The following is a 12,956-nucleotide window of genomic DNA, read 5'->3' on the forward strand; positions in this document are numbered from 1 at the left end:
ATCCACAGCCTCATTCCCCTCCACCACCACATGAGCTGGGACCCACATAAACCCCACCCTACACCCCACCCTCTCCAACTTAACCCGCTGCCCACTCAACACCTCCTCCTAACTCCATCTACCCCCACATTCTCTCTGAAACGTCCGGACACACATGCTGGCCTTCTGAGCATCACACACAGCCACCACACCCCCCTCCTCCAATACTGGCATAGCCCTACGCCTACCAACCCCCGACATGCGCCGGACCGCAGCCCACACCTCCCCCACCGAGGTTTCCGCTCCCAGCGTCTCACAATACCTCCTCCAACAATCCTGCTTAGCCCCCTTGATCACCCTCCGGGCCACCGCCTGCAGCCTCTTATACTCCACCACTTCCCACACTCCCAGGGGCCGCCTGAGCACCCTGTAGGTCCGATTCCGATCACTCACTGCCACACTACATGCTGAGTTCCACCACGGCACACTCCTGCGCTCCCTAGGGGCCACCCTCCGGGGAATAAACCGGTTCACATTGCGGGACAACATAGCACACAGGCTCTCATTCCACTCATCCATCGTACCATCCCCATCCACACTGCCCAGCTCACCAGCACACCCCTCATCAAACTCCTCCCACCTCGCCCTACTATAATCCCTCTGCCTCGGCCTCCCATCCGCCTGCACCAACAGGGACTGCCCAAACCGCATATAAATCAGGAAGTGGTCGCTTCCTACCGTATACCTGTCCATAACATCCCACTCCCCTTCCCTGCCAGGACCGCCGTCGCCAGAGCCAGGTCAAGACAAGACACCCCCCCCTCCGACCCAACCTGAAACCGCGTAGGCCTACCATCATTCAGGCATACCAGCCCACATTCCTCCATGAACTCCTCTACAACCACCCCATTATGGTCCATACCCCTGCTACCCCACAACGGGTTATGTGCATTGAAGTCCCCCACCCACAACACAGGGGACCCCACCACCTGCATCACCCCCACCAACTCCCCAACCTCCAGCTGCAGATGAGGGTTGTACAAATTTACCACCGACAACGGCCCCTGCTTCCCCCACACACGCACCGCCACACACTCCAAATCCGTGCTAAGGACCACCCTCTGATACTGCACCCCAGTCCTAACAAATATTGCACACCCACCACCCGACCTATCCACCCGATCCAGCCACTCACACTCATACCCAGGAAGAACAAAATCAAGACAAGGCTTCAGCCACGTCTCCTGATCACACACCAGCTCAGGCTTCTCCTTAAAATAACTTACAAATTTCTTAAACTCCTGGCCATTAGCGATCAGACTCCGGGCGTTCCACTGGAGAACTTGGAACCTATCCATCAACCTACCCCCACCCCCTCATCACCCACACTCTGCTGACTCCAAGACAGACCCGCCCCTACCTCCGCACTCCCCCCACCCGAGGGCATCCCACCGCGAACACCTATCTGCAGCCGCTCCGGGGGCACCACGATGCCCAGAAACCGCTCCGCCTCCTTCGCCACCGCCCCCCTAATATCCGCCGACCTCGACACCTGCTTAGCAGCCCACAACACCTCCACCAAAAATGCCAGAAAAGCATTCCGGTCCACTACCAATGAGCCTGCTGGGTCCGCCACACCACCTGGGACTGGCCTACCCGCCCCCTCCGCCGCTACCTCCCCCCCTACCTCCGCCGCAGCCACCTTCCTGACCGCCTCAGCATACGACACCTTCCCCTCATTCCTCACCCGTTCCACCTTCTGAGCCCTCACATGATGCCCACACCCACGGAAAGCCGTCACATGAGCCCATCACATTTACAACACTTAACCACCTCCCTCACACACTCCCCCAGCTCATGCTCCCATCCACACCGGCCGCACCTCCTCACCCCCCTAGGCCTACAGACCGCAGCAACATGACCATCCCTAGGCCTACAGACCGCAGCAACATGACCATACCTCTGATACTTATAACATCGCAAGGGAGGGCGCTGGTAGGGCTTGACCAAATAGGACACAAATCCCAGGCTAACCCGCTCCGGTAAAGCCTCCTCCGCAAAGGAGACCAACACGGCCGTGCTAGCCTGCCTCACCCCCCCACGCACCGTCCCAAACCTCCGAACCCCTACAATCTCCGCCCCCTTGAGATACTGCATGATCTCGTCGTCAGATACCTCCACATCCACCCCATATATCACCCCCTGCAACCCATGGTCAGATACATTACCCGGAACCACGCACTCCACCTGTCTCCCGAGCAGAGTTGACATCGCCAATCCTTTCTTCCTCTGGTCCTCCGTTTTACAGAAAACCAACAGATTGCCATCGGACAAAGATCTGGCGTGCAGGATCGAACCGATTTTCTGGGTGAGATCCTTGGACACTTTCAACAGGTTCACGGACCCACCCGATCCATCCTTGAACCTGATAAATCAGCCGCCACCCGTCCCCATCCACCGACTCTCGTCTAAGCAGTTTCACCTCGGGCGGACCTCCACTCCCCGGTCCCCTACCCTCCGACGATCGACCCCTCTTCCCCGAACTACCCCCCCGCCACCCCGAGAGGACATGCCTCAAGGACACCCAACCCTACAAACCCTCCCCACCAACAATCGCGAAACAGGCAAGCAGTTCCAAGCTGTTCAAACAACCCGCACAACGCAGCTCGACTAGCCGCTCTGACAGGTGACCAATCCCCTCCCTCCTCCTTCCTACGAAACTCACATCCGTCGCCGGTAGTTTTGTTTCAAGGAATTTCAAAATAAAGGTCCCGCAAAACGTGTTGACTGCGAAAACATGTAGGCTCAGGCTATCCCAAAGGAATCCGAATGTTATTCATATTGGTAGGTTTATCGGCCGCATAGGTGTGGTGGCCAGTAGGCTACACTACAACACACCATGCAAGACCCAAATGAGGCTTTCCTCACTTTTCAATGTGAGACTACAGATCATGCATCCTAAATAGGCCTATGGGTGAAATGGATTCAGGAGGGTGAGAGTAATACAAAGAAGTGATAATATTGGTGCACATCATCCACATTGGTGTTGGAGGTGTTTCGGCTACCCAGGTGGAGTCTCTCCCCAAAGCACAAAAAACATTATTACCCTAACTTCTAAAACAAGTCGCCTTCTCGGCGACATCAACATACAGAGTGAGAAATTGGAACCTCTTCTCTCTTTCCTCTCCTTCTTCGATCTTCACCTCTCTTCTTCTCCTCCTACTCACAAAGCCAGCAACCAGCTGGATCTGATCTTCACTAGACACTCTTCCACCCCTAACCTGTCTGTCACTCCCCTCCATCTCTCTGACCACTATTACATGTCCTACTCCCTCTCCATCCTCTCTTCCCCTGTAACTCCTCCTCCTACCCACATGGTTACAACCCGTAGCCATCTCCGCTTGCTCTCCCCTACTGACCTTTCCTCTGCCGTTACCTCTGCCCTCCCCACCCCTGAATCCTTCTCTCTCCTACCCTCTGATACTGCCACTGATCTTCTCTTCTCTACTCTTTCCTCTTCTCTGGACAATCTCTGTCCCCTCACCTCCAGGCCTGCACGCCCAACTCCACCTGCCCCATGGCTGTCGGACTCAGTGCGTACTGATAGACGGAGCCTGAGAATAGCTGAGCGTAAATGGAGGAAAGGCAAGCTCCCTGAGGACCTTCTTAATTTCCAATCTCTTCTTTCCACATTCTCCTCCTCCCTGTCTGCTGCTAAAGCTGCTTTCTTCTGCTCTAAAATCCTAACCTCTGCTTCCAATCCTAAAAAACTCTTTGAAACCTTCACTACTCCAGCCCCCACCTCCTACTCCCAGCTCCTCCCTTCTCCCTGATGATTTCGCCAACTTCTTTGACAAGAAAGTTAACAATATCAGATCCTCTTTCCCCCCTCCCCCGGTCAACGCTCCGTGCACCAACCTCACCCCCCCACCCTCTCTCCCCTCCCTGCTCCCCCCCTCCTCTCCACGCCCCACCTTATCCCACTTCTCCCCTCTCCCCCAATGAGGCCCTCAACCTTGTAACATCTAACCGCCCACCACATGCTCCCTAGACCCTGTTCCCTCCACTCTCCTTCAGTCTGTTACACCTGAACTCCTTCCCTTCCTAACCCACCTCATCAACGCATCTCTTGTATCAGGATGCTTTCCCTCCGCTTTCAAGATTGCCAGTCACCCCCCTCCTAAAGAAACCATCTCTCGAACCGTCTGATGTCAAAAACTACAGACCGGTTTCCCTTCTATCCTTTCTATCCAAAACACTTGAACGTGCCACCTTTAAACAACTGTCTTCGTACCTCCACCAGAACAACCTCCTAGACCCCCACCAGTCCGGGTTCAAGGCTGGCCACTCGACAGAGACCACCCTCCTTGCAGTGACAGAGTCACTCCATGCAACGAGAGCGAACTCTCTCTCCTCTGTCCTGATACTCCTAGACCTGTCAGCAGCATTTGATACAGTAGAAATACAAAATACCACACAGTCCGGTGTCTCCTTGTTCTGATGTATCCCAAATAAATCTCTCCAACACGGGATTTGAGCCTCAAGCAAAAGCGGTTTATTCCAGAAGCTTTGACATACAAAAGACGATGGCATATAGTCTAATGTACTGTTGACCTCTCTGTATGCTGTCTGGACTCAAATTTAAAGCATTGGTCTCGTTGCAATGTTCTTATGTGATTTGAGTGTCCCCCCCTCGTCTCTTCTACGATAAGACTGTCTTTCTGGTCTCTTCTGTGGCCTTGTTTTGTCAAGTTAACCTACGCCGCCTTGGCGCTAACCACAACAATTGCTGTTTGGCACAGTGTACCAGCCATGGAATGTCATCTTTATCTCATAAGTCTATGGAAGAGGGACACCATTCCTTACAGAAAGCTCCAGCTACAGCCATACACAGAGGTCAATCATTATAATTTAGAAATAGCTAACAGGATCAGATTAAAAGGCATTTCTTTGAAAATCAACCAATATTCAACAATAGATAATGAAGTAGTTTTGTGCCGTTTTAGACAGAATTAAAAATAGAATTTAAAATACCGTAAATAATAACCTGGACCGTAAATAAGGTCCAAGTTTTCGAAAAAGAGTATTCTCCTTTAAGCCTCATCTGTGAAGCAGGCCTACTCCTGGTCAATCTAGGCCCTGTCTGTAAAATTGTCTTGTTGACAAAAAATGGTGACATTTCTGGTACTAATATAATTTCTCTCATTTGTGGATTCTTTGATGATTCATTAAAGAAATCTTTCGACGAAAAGCTTTGTCACATTCCTGGCACTGAAATGGTTTCTCTCCTGTGTGGAATCTTCTATGGCTAACTAAATTACCCTTAGTACTGAAAGATTTGTCACATTCCTCACACTGATATGGTTTCTCTCCTGTGTGGACTCTTCTATGTACAATTAAATTACTCTTACTACAAAAAGCTTTTTCACATTCCTCACACTGATATGGTCTCTCTCCTGTGTGGATTCTTCTATGCCTATCTAATAAATGTTTAACACCAAAAACATTATCACATTCCTCACACTGATATGGTTTCTCTCCTGTGTGGATTCTTCTATGGACAACTAAATCACTCTTTCGACTATAAACATTGTGACATTCCTGGCACTGGTATGGTTTCTCTCCTGAGTGGATTCTTCTATGGGCAACCAAATGACTATTCCAACTAAAAGCTTTGTCACATTCCTCACACTGAAATGGTTTATCTCCTGTGTGAATTCTTCTATGTACAAGTAAACGACTCTTCCAACTAAAAGCTTTGTCACAATCATCACACTGATATGGTTTCCCTCCTGTGTGGATTCTTCTATGATTATTTAAACTACCCTTTTCACAAAAGGTTTTGTCACATTCCTCACACTGATATGGTTTCTCTCCGGTGTGGATTCTACTATGGACAACTAAACGACTCTTCCAACTAAAAGCTTTGTCACATTCCTCACACTGATATAGTTTCTCTGCTGTTTTACTTTCAACCTCCCCAGAAGAAACATCTTCACTCTCTGTGCCAGAGCAGGGGCTAGAAATAGGCCTGACCCAGGGGCTGGTCTTGGTCCTGAGACGGGTGACAGGGCTGGGGCTAGGGCTGGGAATAGGTTTAGAACACTCAGCCTCTGTTCTCCTTGATTTGACAGGCGATTTCAGCACTCTGGTGGGCAGAAGCCTGAGGCAGCAGTCCGTCAGTTCAGGCAGCAGTCCTTCTTTCTCCTCCTCCTCTTCTAAACTCTGAGCTGTATGTCCCCAGTTTAGAATTACAGAAGGGGGCTGAGAGTCACTGGCTGGTTCGGGTGCTCCATAGTCCTCTTCATCGGACTCTGCTTTGATTTGTTCCTCAGTTGTGTTGGTGGATCTGTTCTCCACAGTTGGAGTTTGGTCAAGAGGCGGGAGTTGATACAAGTCCTCTGGATCATAGTGGATTTTCACTGTGGGAGAAGTGAATATGGAGTCAGCAGTATCAGACTGCAGCTCTTGAAGCTGCTCTCCCCCCTGACTGGTCCACAGCTCCTGTTCCTCTTTAATCTGTGGATTTTCTGGGAGAGAGAGCTGCTGGACATCTGAGGGAAAAGGGAAGATACATATTAGGATAAAGCCTGCTTCATTATTCTACAATCTAACATGTCTGAGAATGAAAATCATTGAAATCTAATTCAGAGAAGGGTTCATTTTTTAAAACAGCTAACCACAGCAATATCAGAATTTGCTGGTTGAGCATTTAGAGTTGATTTTAAGATTCTGTTCCCAGCTTTGGCCTGGCACCGCCCTACTTTCATGATCTTCTGATCCCCTATTGCTCTTCTTTTGGCCCGTTCAGCAGATTAATAGAAGGACATCCGGGGGCAGAGCTTTCTCCTACAGAACTCCTCTGGTGTGGAGGAAGATAGATAAGAGATGGACTGACAGACAGCTAGTCAGACAGAAGATAGATAGATAGATAGATAGAGACAGATAGAAGATAGATAGAGTAGATAGACAGATAGACAGATAGATAGATAGATAGATAGATAAGAGTATTCTAAACACTACTGCATCCATCTATCGTTCTTCTCCCAACTCCATTCAATAGGCTATTCCCACATTTGAATCAACTGAATCAAATTAAATTAAATTACTGCTTTGGATTGGTTCAAACCTGAACAAACATACCCCATTTAACATTGGTTCGGCAACTTTTTTTTTTTTTTTACTCTGAAATTGTTTCCACCCACTTTAAGCGATGAAATCTGAATGAAATCCTTAGTCTCCTCAGTTGAGCGAAGCATTTAGAGGCTGACTGTGAGTGTAAACGTTAGCCAGCTGAGCCAACGGCAAGCAGAGTTAGTTTAGCATCAGTTTAGTTTAAAGTTGTCAGTTAGTTAGTTAAAAGTTTAAGTCAAAAACCGTTTGGCATAAATCACTCAACTCGCTTAATATCTTAATCCACTTCACCTATATAGGCTGTCAGTCTATCTTGCGAGCTGTCTAGTTGTTATTCATGAAAAAATGTTGGCGAGGTCTGAGATAACTAACCATATATGCTACTAGCCCAGCTACTATAGCGGCATGAGTCTAATACATCCATGAGCTAGAAGCCGAGGCAGGCAGAAGCTTGTAATACAGTAGTAGGCTATCCAACTTCGAATTAATGAAAAATTGAATGTAGCTACAGTAGGGCCTATACTAGCCGTTTACAGTCCTGTTGTCGCATGCTCGCTCATGCCAGACAACTGTCCTTTGCCGCTCCATTCACTTCGCCGTCAAAATAAATCGGTGTCGGCCTATTTAGGAGAGGCGCTCATATTTACAAGTGTCAGATAAACATGAAACTTCACTTACCTAAGCAAAAGGGTCTATTTAAACAAATGCTGGGTTGTAAAGCCTCGGCGCTACCATTAAATAACTTATTTAGACGCGTTCTGTCCGAGTGAATTTATTTTTCTGAGGTAGTCTTCTTCTTATTAAGAAGATGAGTGGGCAGAGGAGATATGTTGGTGTTCCGGTGTTGGTGGATGGGGAGTGTTTGGCGGTCACGGACAAGGCCAAGGCGGATCTTCTGGGTCGTGCATTTGCCAATGTGCACAGTGGGCGTCACCTGGATGTTATGCATGCGCAGCGGCGGGTGGAGGTCCTGAGGGCGAGTGTGGATGTTTCAGGACGGCTGGGGGATGATGGCTCTGCCATGGATGCGGACTTCACAGTGCACGAGCTGCAGTTGGCCTTGGATGGGTGTGGCTATACGACTCCGGGCCAGGATCGCCTGTGCTATGTTATGTTTAAGCACTTGCCTGCTGCGGGTTTGGGGCTTGTCTTAGACCTGTTTAATAGGGTTTGGCGGGACAGCGTTTTACCCGCCGTCTGGAAGAGTGCAGTGATCCTGCTGTTTGTGAAGCCGGGTAAGGATGCAGCTGGTGCGGGCAACTACAGGCCGATTGCGCAGACGTCCCACCTCTGTAAGTGGATGGAGAGGGTGATCGTGCGTCGACTGCACTATTACCTGGAGCGTGGGGGGTTGCTGAGCATGTGTCAGAATGGTTTTCGGGCAGGCAGGTCTACGATGGATGCTCTTGAACGGGTCAGCAACGAAGCGGAGAAGGCTGTGTGTAATAAGGAAGTCATGGCTGCGGTCTTTTTTGATGTGGAGAAGGCCTATGACTCCATGTGGAGGGAGGGGCTCCTGATTAAGTTGCGCCAACTTGGTGTCGGTGGTCGACTTTTTAACTGGGTGTCGGACTTTCTTTCTGGCCGGACTTTCCGGGTCGGCAGCGCTCCGTCGGACGTCTTTGAGATTGCCAACGGCATCCCTCAGGGCAGCGCCATTAGCCCGGTCTTGTTCAATGTAATGATTAATGATGTGTTCTCCTCGGTTGGCGATGGTATAGGGGCGTCGCTCTATGCGGATGATGGGGCTATTTGGAAGAGGGGGGGGAATGTGACATGTGGTGTCCTGTCTCCAGGCGGCTGTTGGCCGGGTGGAGAGCTGGTCTTATGACTGGGGCTTTGAGTTGTCTGTGGCTAAGTACTGTTACATGTTTTTCACTAGGAGGAGGCGACTGGAACATGTGCAGCTCACGTTGTATGGGCAGCCTATGGAACGGGTGTCACAGTTCAAGTACTTGGGCCTGTGGTTTGATGAGAAGTGTCTGTGGCGGGTGCATGTCTCTCAGGTTGAGTCCAAGTGTCAGAAGGTCCTGAATCTTATGAGGTCTGAATCTTATGGTCTGTTTCTGGGTATGATTGGGGTGCTGATGGCCGTTCTCTGCTGGATCTGTATAGGGCTTTGCTCCGTTCTTCACTTGACTATGGTTGTGTGGTCTATGGGGCTGCTGCGTGTTGCGTGCTGGAGCGACTGGATCGCATTCAGTTCAGGGCCCTGAGGCTTTGTCTGGGTGCGTTTAGGTCGCCGCCCACCACTGCGCTCCTGGTTGAGTCTGGTGAGCTTCCTCTGGCTCTGCGCCGTAAGAAGCTGGCCCTGGCGTACTGGGTTAAGCTGCGGGGCTCTCGGGGGGAGCAGCCTGCGGCGTTGGTGTTGCGTGACTGCTGGGAGTATGCACGCCTGCGGCGTGGCACTGGGTTTGGGTGGACTGTTCCTGGTCTGGCGGAAGAGTATGGTTTGGGCAATCTGGAGGCTGGGCCTCCGGTTGTATGGGGGGCTGTCCCGCCTTGGCTTCTCCCAGTTCCTGCAGTGGACTTGAGCCTTTTGGAGTTGAAGGACGTGTGGATGGAGCAGCATGGAGCTGGCATTGGCCCCCTGGTGCTCGACTATGTGCGGCGGACATTTGACTCTTATATGATGGTCTTCACGGATGGTTCTAAGGACCCGGGGTGTGGTCGAGTGGGGGCAGAAGTGTTCATACCCGAGTTTGATGTGTGTGTTAGTAAGCGGCTTCCCGATCATTTGTCCGTGTTCACGGCCGAGTTGGTGGCCATCATTCTTGGGCTGCAGTGGGTTGAGGATGTGAGGCCGGATAGAGTGGTGGTCTGCTCGGACTCAGCTGCCGCGCTCTTCAGTTTGTCGTCAGGAGGTGCGCTTCGCCCTAACCTGCTGGTTGAGCTTGGGGTGATGCTGCTGCGGTTGCAGAGGGCTGGTGTGGATGTGAGGTTATGCTGGGTCCCTGCTCATGTTGGTGTTGGGGGCAACGAGAGAGCTGATGTACTGGCGATGGCTGGGCTGCGCCTGGGCGGTGAAACTATCCTAGGGGTTTCATTTGGGAGGGGTGAGGTTAAGTCTCTGATTAGTTCGGCGGTTAGGGGGTCGTGGCAGGGGGAGTGGGATGCGGGGTCTACGGGGAGGCATTATTATGGCATTCAACCTTCTATTTTGGCGAAGGAGTTCAGGGGGAGGTGCAGGAGGGAGGATGTGGTTAGGGCTAGGTTGAGGTTTGGCCATACTGGGCTGAGGTCCACTCTTTATTTGATGGCGAAGTGTGATTCAGGGTTGTGTGAGGCCTGTGCGGTTCCTGAGACTGTTGAGCATGTCCTGCTGTTCTGTGGTAACTATGACTCTGAAAGATCTGTTCTGCGCAGTAGGCTGTGTGAGCTTGGGCGAGGTTGGTGTTTGCTGGGGTTGTTGGGTTCAGGAGAGGGTATGAGGGACTGTAGTAGGGCGCTCTTTGACTTTCTTAGGGATACGGGGCTGGGTCCTAGGATTTGATCCTTCTTCCTCCTTTGTCTTTACTTTTTCAGTATCCTGAAGTGTGCGTCGCCTGAGGTAGTACACTCCGGTAAGGTAGGTGGCGGTATGCACCTTTGATTGGTGAGCGACCCGCCATTAATTTAAAGAAGAAAAAGGAGGAGGAGGAAGACACAGGGCGACACATAGCAGAATAAGGTCAGAGAATGGAATTTGAGGGGTTTATTGGGCACGGAGGGGGAGGGGGTAGGAATCTGCAGGAAGGCTCTATTTACTTTCTTGGGTGACACAAGGTTGTGGGGCAGACTGTAGTCTGTAAGCACTAGGATGATGACATCATGATGCACACTCTTGTACAGTAGGTGGCGGTATGCACCTTTAAGCTGTTTGCGATCCGCCATAAACCCAAGGAAGAAGGAGAAGACACATAGCAGAAAGTAAAATGGCCGCCATAGGCATTTTTGCGAAAGCTGCATTTCTAAAAATGTCCAGGGCCCCAAACTGTACAAGTGTAACCTACACAGTTTCGTGAAAAGGTTAACATCATTTTTACATAAACGTGAACTAAGCAGTGAACAATAGAACAGCGACATAAAATTCTGGAAGGGTCTGGGAATGCTAGCCTAGCTAATGTTAGCTCGCCTGACATGCTTGCTAACGTTACAAGCTAAATGTTTAGAACAATGGGTCATTTCAATCCAGAACATGAAATAGTGACTATAACCACAGCAGATGAGGGTATAAATATACCTATTCGGTGTAGCTTGATCTCGGGCTTAATAGCAACGTCCATGTCCAACATCCTTTGTAGTGGTGTGCTGTTCTCCCTGGATCGACAGATTTCTTCTTGGCACTCTGCGAGCGTTTTTTCATACTGACCAAATATCTCCGAAGCTGCTGCTGCCAATCGCTCGTTGACAAAATCTCTGAATAGCTGTAATTTGGACATTTTACGGTATAGAATTAGGAGACGATAGTATAGTATAGTATAGTTGCTCTACAGCAGAACCTAGCTAGTCTTACGAAACTCACGTCCGGCTTTGTTTCAAGGAATTTCAAAATAAAGGTCCCGCAAAACGTGTTGAATGCGAAAACATGTAGGCTCAGGCTATCCCAAAGGAATCCGAATGTTATTCATATTGGTAGGTTTATCGGCCGCATAGGTGTGGTGGCCAGTACACTACAACACACCATGCAAGACCCAAATGAGGCTTTCCTCACTTTTCAATGCGAGACTACAGATTATGCATCCTAAATAGGATAGGTCTATGGGTGAAATGGATTCAGGAGGGTGAGAGGAATACAAACAAGTGACAATATTGGTGCATATCATCCACATTGGTGTTGGAGGTGTTTCGAGAGTCTCTCCCCAAAGCACAAAAAACATTATTACCCTAACTTCTAAAACAAGTCGCCTTCTCTGCGATTTCAACATACAGAGTGAGAAATTAGGACCTCTTCTCTCTTTCCTCTCCTTTGATCTTCACCTTTCTTCTTCTCCTCCTACTCACAAAGCTGGCAACCAGCTGGATCTGATCTTCACTAGACACTCTTCCACCCCTAACCTGTCTGTCACTCCCCTCCATCTCTCTGACCACTATTTCATGTCCTACTCCCTCTCCATCCCCTCTTCCCCTGTAACTCCTCCTCCTACCCACATGGTTACCACTCGTAGCCATCTCCGCTCGCTCTCCCCTACTGACCTTTCCTCTGCCGTTACTTCTGTCCTCCCTGCCGTGAATCCTTCTCTCTCCTACCCTCTGATACTGCCACTGATCTTCTCTTCTCTACTCTTTCCTCTTCTCTGGACAATCTCTGTCCCCTCACCTCCAGGCCAGCACGCCCAACTCCACCTGCCCCATGGCTGTTGTGCGTACTGATAGACGGAGTCTGAGAATAGCTGAGCGTAAATAGAGGAAAGGCAAGCTCCCTGAGGACCTTCTTAATTTCCAAGCTCTTCTTTCCACATTCTCCTCCTCCCTGTCTGCTGCTTAAGCTGCTTTCTTCTGCTCTAAAATCATAACCTCTGCTTCCAATCCTAAAAAACTCTTTGAAACCTTCTCTTCACTACTCCAGCCCCCACCTCCTACTCCCAGCTCCTCCCTTCTCCCTGATGATTTCGCCAACTTCTTTGACAAGAAAGTTAACGATATCAGATCCTCTTACCCCCCTCCCCCGGTCAACGCTCCGTGCACCAACCTCACCCCCCCACTCTCTCTCCCCTCCCAACTCCCCCCTCCTCTCCACACCCCACCTTATCCCACTTTTCTCCCCTCACCCCCAACGAGGCCCTCAATCTTGTCACATCTAACCGCCCCACCACGTGCTCCCTAGACCCTGTTCCCTCCACTCTCCTTCAGTCTGTTGCACC

At 50.3% G+C, this 12,956-nt stretch overlaps 1 protein-coding gene across 1 annotated transcript; it reads right to left on the reverse strand.

Annotated features, from left to right (window-relative positions):
• Positions 1 to 439: 439 nt before the first annotated feature.
• Positions 440 to 11,512, reverse strand: LOC311322146 (uncharacterized protein; the record flags this gene model as incomplete). Its single annotated transcript, XM_084454184.1, has 5 exons — positions 11,336 to 11,512; positions 5,569 to 6,533; positions 1,940 to 2,181; positions 1,400 to 1,745; positions 440 to 478 (listed from the first exon to the last, which is right to left on the reverse strand). Exons 1-5 carry the CDS (start codon positions 11,385 to 11,387, stop codon positions 440 to 442), a joined length of 1,644 nt encoding a protein of 547 aa, XP_084310310.1. The 5' UTR covers positions 11,388 to 11,512.
• Between the last annotated feature and the right edge of the window lie 1,444 nt (positions 11,513 to 12,956).

The sequence above is a fragment of the Borostomias antarcticus genome (genome assembly GCF_949987555.1).
Source record: "Borostomias antarcticus genome assembly, chromosome: 2".
Classification (NCBI taxonomy): Eukaryota; Metazoa; Chordata; class Actinopteri; order Stomiiformes; family Stomiidae; genus Borostomias; species Borostomias antarcticus.